The sequence below is a fragment of the Cyprinodon tularosa genome, unplaced genomic scaffold (assembly GCF_016077235.1).
Source record: "Cyprinodon tularosa strain WSP-4 unplaced genomic scaffold, ASM1607723v1 ctg281, whole genome shotgun sequence".
NCBI lineage: Eukaryota > Metazoa > Chordata > Actinopteri > Cyprinodontiformes > Cyprinodontidae > Cyprinodon > Cyprinodon tularosa.
Genome location: NW_024038987.1, coordinates 84,714 through 93,311, shown reverse-complemented (window position 1 = coordinate 93,311; position 8,598 = coordinate 84,714). Strand labels below are relative to the sequence as shown.

Sequence of the window (8,598 nt, the reverse complement as noted above, 5' to 3'; positions counted from 1 at the left end):
GGGTTGGGGTCAATCTTCGCTGAGTAGGAAGAAATTGGATAAAAAGAAATTGGAAAACTAATAAAAAAAATAAAAAAAGGCTTCTGTGTAAACTCTTCTTCTGAGTCAACAGGAATTAAACTGACCCCAGCCCTGAATGAGTATCTATTATACACTCAAGTGCTTCCATGACAGCTCATCTGACTAGTTGTGCTTTTCATGGCTGAGTACATGCCGTCCTGTGCCACCCTCCGTACATATTCATGTCAACTCTGGTATGAAATTGTCTTTGAGCGAACATATTTCAGAAAACAAGTACTCCTTGGATGCAACTTGGACCTTCAAAAGAAGAATGTTGCACACCTGAAACCAGCTTGAATAGCGCTCAGAAAGAAAAGTCATCAGAAATATACAAAGACAAATGGTTATGTTTGTTTCCTATTTGCTGAGAGTACTGTATGATGAGCTAACGTCAAACTGTGGTCCAGTGGAGAAGCTTTACTGTACGATAAGCATACAGCTACATTCAGATCACCCCTCCCTAAAAAAACAACAACAAAAAAACAAAGCAGAGCTGGAAAAAGTCACCACTGATAGATATGACAGATTTGGTTTAACAAGGCTGCTCAGCCACCAGTCAGCTTTGAGATCTTCCTTTGTGTTTTTGTTTGAGTCTAGGTTGTTTAGGACGCCAGAACGCTTCTTCTCAGTAGATCCTCATTCGCAGAATGCAACTGAGGCAGCCGAAGTTTACGTCCACCGGAACGCACTTCCAAATCACTCTCACCATCAGAGAAATACCCATCAGTGTCGGCAGCATCCAGCAAGGATGTGCCCTTCCCTGTGAGTGGCAGGTCCATGGAGTCCAGTTCCCCAAAGCCTCCCCTTACTCTGGATCTGCCCTGACGGGCCAGGCGGGACCTTGGTCCCCCACCTCGGAGGATTGCCCTGGCGTCAGGCACTGTGATACCCGGACTGGAGGCCGGAGATGGAGAAGAGCTGGCTGTAAAACCAGATCCATCCCCCAACACAACCCCATTTCCCATGTGGACGCTGTCCCACGGGCCACGCTCCTCAGAAATGTGGCAGGAATCCATTTTGGAGATAGGCGGCTGTGGTGGTGGGTCACTGTACAGGTCAGAGCTCCTGGTCTGGTGTTGATGAACATGGTGGTGCACGGTCTTAAACGAGCTTCTTGGCTTTTCGCCTTTCTGGCCTACATGGCTGGACTTTTCCCAGAGGCTCTTTGCTGTAGAGGGGCAGCTGGTGGCAGATGCAGCTGCTCCAAAAAGAGGCTGGTTGCTCGCAGTAGTTTGTCCCCGTGAACGGGGTTTGATGCTTCCCCTGGGTTTGCGGCCCAGCTGAGGTGTTTTCCAGGCAGGCTGCATAGAGTTCTCCATCATAAGGTTCAGGAGGCTTTCCTCGCCCTGCATTAGCTGGATGAGAGGAAAAAAAAACTGGTCACATTAGGACAAATATGCAGCTGAGATGAAAGTCATTAGAGAAAAAAAAAAAAAAAAAAAGAATAGACCAGAGCAGCGGGAAAAAGTTGCATGACTTTCATAGAGCAATAAACAAAACTAGTTAAAATGCTTTTTTTAAGAAATGGTTCATGGAGAAAGACAGATCTTTTACCATTCTTCCTTTTTTCAGGTCATTTCTACAGGTATTTTTTTAAAGGATTCTGGTTTGTGGACTGAGATGGCCATAGAAGCAGGCCTTCTGTCTCATGTTTTCTTTGTTGGTATGGTCTTAGATATTTTGGATGCTTTTTATGATAAAAGCTAGATCGAGGCAATGCATTAAATCAATTCTCCTAGGACCTTTAAAGGAGAAATTAGTTCATAGAATTACAGATCTCCACCATACTGAACACGCATAATCATCCATTGTTTCCTGCAAAACCAATGGGAGCGTTTTTGATTTTTGAAAAATCTATCTTATTCTCTGACAAAATCACACAATTTCTGTTAAAGGAATAGTACACCCAAAACATGATTAGCCTTCATTTTCTACTCACCCCCATGCTGAACAACACTCTGGAGTACTTTTTTGATATCTCAAATGCATCTGGAGATCTGGGAGGCTTCTTGCTGTCTGCTGACATTCAAATAATGGAGGTCTATGGTGCCCGAGGCAGAAAGGTCCATAAAAGTCCACAAAAAACGTGTCAATATTCCTCCATACTGCTCGTCCAATGTATTCCAAGTGTCCTGAGTGGGTAGCATCCAGAATTTACTCGAAACGAAGTCATTTAGAATGTTTTTAGAGCATAAACAGTAGTGTATAGGATTTCCTGAAAGCACGCGCCTGCGCGTTCACGAGCCTACGGAAGCCGGCAAACCAAACCAGATGAAAGTGCGCATTCAGCGTCTGCTCTGCCGATAATGCAAGCGTAGAAGAAGAAATGTGCTGTTTACCTGTGCAAAGAAAGAAACAACGAAAGAAAAATGTCTGAGGACTTCAGTGTTGAGGAAGAGCATGAGTTCTTTGCCGAGCTGAATGCGCACTTTCATCTGGTTTGGTCTGCCGCGGTTTCCGTAGCGTCGTGAGCTCGCAGGCGCGCGCTTTCAGGAAATCCTATACACTACTGTTTATGCTCTAAAAACATTCTAAATGACTTCGTTTCGAGTAAATTCTGGATGCTACCCACTCAGGACACTTGGAATACATTGGACGAGCATTATGGAGGAATATTGACACGTTTTTTGTGGACTTTTATGGACCTTTCTGTCTCGGACACCATAGACCTCCATTATTTGAATGTCAGCAGACAGCAAGAAGCCTCCCAGATCTCCAGATGCATTTGAGATATCAAAAAAGTACTCCAGAGTGTTGTTAAGCATGGGGGTGAGTAGAAAATGAAGGCTAATCATGTTTTGGGTGTACTATTCCTTTAAAGTCTAAATGTTTTTTTAAAGAAACTTCCCATGTTAACATTTGTGAGGTAGGTCTGAATTGGAAAAAGTGAGTCATTGATATGGAGCTATGCTATCCCCAACATGCAGCTCTTTTGGAGTTTTTATAAATTTGTATACAGGCTAGAGCCCATGGGCTAGAAAACTGTACCCCTATCTTAGAGTTTAAGTCATATGACTTTTTTTTCTCCCCTTCGGTATATGGAAGGACCATTTGTCATTAATTATTAAAAACAGCGGCTGTCCAACGGTTGCAGTTCCGATTTCTCCCGAGTGGTGCACAACTTTACACGAGTGAACAAAGTGAATGTGATTCGTCCAATTGCATTCAAGGGGGCTGGATTGTTGTTGCGGAAGGTTAACAAGCAAGTTCGCTTGTGGCCGGTGTCTCAGAAGCATCTTTCTAACCACTGCAAGTTAGTGCTAGTAGGTTCCCAATGGGAAATTCCATTGGGACCAAGTAGCGCTAAATTTGTGACTTGGCAACAGCACTCTCAAGGAACGCTATGGACAGCGGAAACCTTTTAGAGGAGGAGAGTTTTATGTCGGAGGTCGTGGAAGAGTCTCCTCCGTCATACATTTTTTATTTAGAGGAGGAAAGTGGGGACGAAGTTGTTGTGGAAGAGGACGCCAGGGCGGCAGAAGCTTGGTTTGGTGTTGAAGGCTTACAGCCGTACATGTTTGAGCCTTTGACTAGCAACGCTGCCAGTTCTGTTAGCTCTACGCCTGCAGAAGACACAGACGTCCATCCCCGTGAACACTGGGATGTAACTCAATGGGAAAGTAAATTATTCTTATCTCTTATTTCAACCGTTGCCTATATTAGCTGCGACATATGAATCATGCTATGACCAAAAAGATTTGATCGACAGACCATTGACATATGATTGGTCGAATTTAGATGTACAGGCTGACGTATAATTAACTCTCCTACACAAAATAAGATAATGAAAAAAAACACAAAACAGATTTTAAGATAGGAATTTTTCTTTTAAATAAAAATGTTCTTACTTTTGGGACAATATGGTCTGATAAAGAGTACATTGATACTTCCCTATGACTTAAATCTTTGTAAAATCTGCAGTGAAAAGCAAGAGTCAGCTCAAAAGTAGCCAATGCAACATTTCCCAAGCCTCTGGCAGCTGAAAAGCCCTACCTGGTCAGATAGCAGACTGCTGCTTTTGTCATTATGCTGGCCGCCCAGAGCCCACTGGCTTAGCATGTCATCAGCAGTGATCTGAACTGACTTGGCCAGCCAGCTGTCGAACAAAGAGTTTTCTAATGGAAATGACTTTGGCAAGCCTGTGAGAAGGGTAGATAGAGGATATGGGCAGAAAAAAAAGTTTGACAGAGAGAAGAGGAAAGGTAAAAAAAAAAAAACAAAGCATAACAGTGAGAATGCTGCAGACATACATTATAATAAAACAAATGCAGATCTGGCTTTGGTGTTGCAGCATAACATTGTTAAATAAACTAGAGATGTCACAATGCCACTGAGAGTCTGTAAAAAAAACAAACATTTGGAGATATTTTTCTGTAGAATCAAGGTTTTAAGGCCAAGCTTAAGCACTGCAAAGCTGGAAGGAAAGAGACCTGCATGAAGAATGGAATTTTGAAAATGATTACATGTTCAAACAGAAAAATGTCTGAAAGTAAGATGATTGATTGATTGATATCCTTTATTGATCTCACGGTGGATAAATTTATTTTATATTGGCTAAATAGTCAAAAGAAGGTGTCAAAAGGAGGAAAAGGTGCGTCCACACACATACACACATCTATATCTATCTATCTATCTATCTATCTATCTATCTATCTATCTATCTATCTATCTATCTATCTATCTATCTATCTATCTATCTATCTATCTATCTATCTATCTATCTATCTATCTATCTATCTATCTATCTATCTATCTATCTATCTATCTATCTATCTATCTATCTATCTATATATATATATATATATATATATATATATATATATATATATATATATAGTTTGAAGTATTTTATATAACAGCTAAAGTATTATATAACAGAATTATTACACAGGGTTATTGTAATAATGCACATAATACACAGCTTTGTGGTTTTGCAAAATTGCTATTCCAAACATTTTTTTTCTAATATAAGAAGTCTAAAAGTTTACCATCCTTTCCCATGTGGGTGTGGAGCATCTAATCTGTGCATTTATGAGGCTGCAAACAATCCCTTCTTTTAAGCATTTTCTTGTGTCTGTATAATTAGAAGTGTTTAAACTCTTTTATTGTTTGCAGGAGATATGATGTCAATGAAATTAAGAGAAGCTGAGGTTTCCACTATTTTATTTAAAATCCGTATTACCTTTAGAGGTACTGGTATTTAAAGAATGAAGAGCTTTCCTTATGGTCCATTTTTAGAGGATATATATAAAGATAGTTGGATTGTTTTAAATATTAACCTCTGTCTCAAAGTTCTTTCCCATCTTAACTGAAAGTCAGTCTTATTAAATATAAATATAAATCTACTTAATACAAAATGAGGTTGCCATGACATTTTAAACTCGATACAGATACAAAGAAAACTACTTAAAACCCTTTTTGCAACAGCATTTTAAAAGGTGTAGGGTTCTGTCTAGTTAAGAAAACAGTTATTAACTATAATTTGACAATATTTAACTTTCTTAGTTTGGGCAAAACCATTAAGTAGGGGACTATTGATAAATAAAAAATATTTAACTTTTACTTCCATTACTTCCATAATTTTTTTCTTAAAATGATTGCATTGGTACTTGAATTGAGCAGTTAAGTGAGACACTTTGCCAATGGAATAAGAAAATTTACATTAAAAGAAAAGTGTGTAATACCTAATTAACTTATTTCAAGGGTAAAAATACTATCGGCAGATTATTTTATTTACCTACTCAGAATAAGGGTAAATACACTTATTTTAAGAAATACTTAGTCATTTTTGCAGGAAGAGAACAGTGATGGTATTAATATCCTTAATGAAAGAGTGTACATTTGATTCAGTTGAGCATTTTCTATAGTTTATCTTTAATGTTTCAATGTGCCTTTAATTGCTTGCTAGTTTGATGTTGATTCGGATGGTCTTGAGTGATAAGTAAAGGATTGTTCTGTACTTAAACTGTTTTTTTTAAGCAAACATCAGTCTGGCAAATATTTGTACAGTTTTCACAAGGATTGGGGAAGCAGTAATTGTGCTGAATAATTTTAATATTTTTACAACCCTAAAATTTAAGTTCCCTTCATTGATAGAACTTAGGCATTTTGTGAATAGCTTAATTATTTTCGGATAAGATTTCGGTTCAAACAGACTTAAAATGTATATATTTCTCAGCATTGTTTACTCAAAGTAAATACAAAAACAATAAAATATTAAAAAGATGTGCATAACATTGTGAGGGTGCAGTGGTTTAAATACCTGCTCAAACAGAAAGAACAGAAGATATATCAGTTTATGCAAAGCAGTAATGACTAAATCGGTCAGCTGTTATCAGCACATCTGCCTCCTCTAGTTACGTGATGAAGTGATGGCTGGAAAAAGGTTTGTGGTTGTTATGGTTCAGTCCAGAGTGTGAAAAATAAATAAATCTATACTACACAGGTTTATTATTATTATGCACCCTGGTTTCCTACTGTAACCAAAACTTTTTTTAAACAATGCCCAGATTACGATTGTTGTATGCAACAGAAAAATAATATTTTGTATTCTTCTCTAGCCAGATATTTCCCATAAACCCCTTGTACTTCCAAAATAAAATAAATGTCAAAACCCTTGACTGAAAAATATGTCTTCCTGCTCTCTGACTGACTGTAAATCATACTGCCTATCATAATCTGGCGAACAGGACAGCAGGAGGTGCTGTTAGGGAGCGTTTACCACAGGCCATCCCACACACACACACATGCACACACAGAGGTGGCTGTTTCCATGACGCAGCATGCCTCTGCAGGAATCAGGAGAGCTTTGAGGGAGGGAAAAGGTGATGAAGAAGAAAACAAGAGACAGAGAGGTGTGAGGGAGAGAGGTGTGATAGAGGAAACAACAACAGGCAGATCAAAGAGAAAGGAAGAAACAGAAATATAAACATGTCACTTTGTCCAATTTTGCTATGTTTATGCCTCAGGTTTGTAACAGGGAAAGATATACTTTAGTCAGTATAAGAGCTACACACACGTCAGTGTCATAGTGTAGAGGTTAGTATCCAGTCTTTTAACAAGATAACCAGACAAAACATTTTTGCCTAATTATTTCGCATCATTAACCTGTAATATTTCACTTAGCTGTTGTAGAAAGATGTCATATCAAAGCTAGCTTGATGAAAAGTAAATAAATTCCTTAGAATAGTAGGAGGTTTAGAGCTAACAGGATGTATGCTGCACCAGTGTTACTTCTTGGCTGACTTAGCAGACTTTCTTCTGCTGAATAAAAAAAAACAAAGGAACCAAAGTGTTTTTGTTGTTTTTAGATTGGATCGTTCAATCCCACTAATAGGAACATTTCCCTTTGAGCACTGAATGTAATCTCTGAACTATAAGACAAAGACGAATGATGCTGATTTTGTTTTGTGACCTGGTCAGGATTTGGGGCCGAATGGTGTGAAAGTTCATAGATTAATTTTTTATTTTTGAGTTGTGCATTTTTAGGAACTGGTAATACAAGATTTCCTCTCAAGATCTTCCTTCTGTTCCTTTTTGTTCATGTATGGAAAAAAAGAAGATTGTGCAATGAAATGACATGAACAAATAAAAAAATTTATACATAAAGTTTCTTTAAATGCTTAAGTTTTATAATTCTTAGTAGCTGGCAAAAAAAACAAGTTAAAAACATTTCTTAGCTAAAGTATAGAAAACATGTAATCTTAAGGATATCTGAGATGAATCGAAAGAATTTGTAATGTTAGAAAAATTAGAAGAGGGCGGCAGGAGTAGTTTAGGTCAAAGAAAACTACTCCAGTTCCTTTCTTTGCAAGTCAGTTTCTCTCTCATACTTCTAAACATTATAATGAATAAAGGTGAATGGTAAAATAAAATCTGAGTATTTTTAGCTTTACTTTTTTTAATGAATGGGAATCAGTGGCTCAGAAATTCCATCAATGCACCTTAGTGATCAGTGAACAGTAGCTCTAGAATCACACCTCTTTGCAATTTAAGAAAGTTATCTTTGATACTAATAAGAATATAGCTGCACCTTATTGTTGGCATCTTATCAATATTGACCAATATTACGGTAGCTTTAAAACTCAGCATCGGGCATTGGCTATTCCACTAATATAACTCACTGATATACAATGTTAATTTTATGTGACACAAAAATGAGAATTCTGAATGTTGTGCCAGTGGCTTACATATACCAAGAGCCATTGAGATAGGAGAGTTCGGACAATTCGTGACAATGTTCTAAATTTCAAAGAGAAACGGAGCTTTAATAGTTTGAAAGATAGCTGCTCACACTAGCATTGCCACATACATTAGCAGAGCATGAAAGTCCTGCACGAATCATCTACAGGGTTGCATTTTGGAAAGGTCAGCGATTCAAATAAATTATGGTTTATATCATATGATCAATTCCTCACCCACCATTGACAGGTAATGAGTTTTCCCTTAAATCTAACCAACTAGGGTAACTTAGGCACCTTAACTTTGGCAAAACTTTTAAATCAGTAGATGCTTTTATAATGGTTTTATATTTTTGAA

General features: G+C 37.9%; 1 protein-coding gene across 1 annotated transcript in view; it reads right to left on the bottom strand.

Moving 5' to 3' along the window:
* Positions 1-387: 387 nt before the first annotated feature.
* Positions 388-8,598, bottom strand: part of LOC119786907 (E3 ubiquitin-protein ligase Jade-2-like) — a gene marked incomplete at its 5' end in the record, with an annotated part of 88,229 nt that continues 80,018 nt past the window's right edge. The window contains 2 exons of the mRNA XM_038290484.1: positions 388-1,415; positions 4,054-4,199. Of these exons, the coding sequence (XP_038146412.1) occupies positions 663-1,415; positions 4,054-4,199 (899 nt within the window). The remainder of the gene's footprint in view (positions 1,416-4,053; positions 4,200-8,598) is intronic.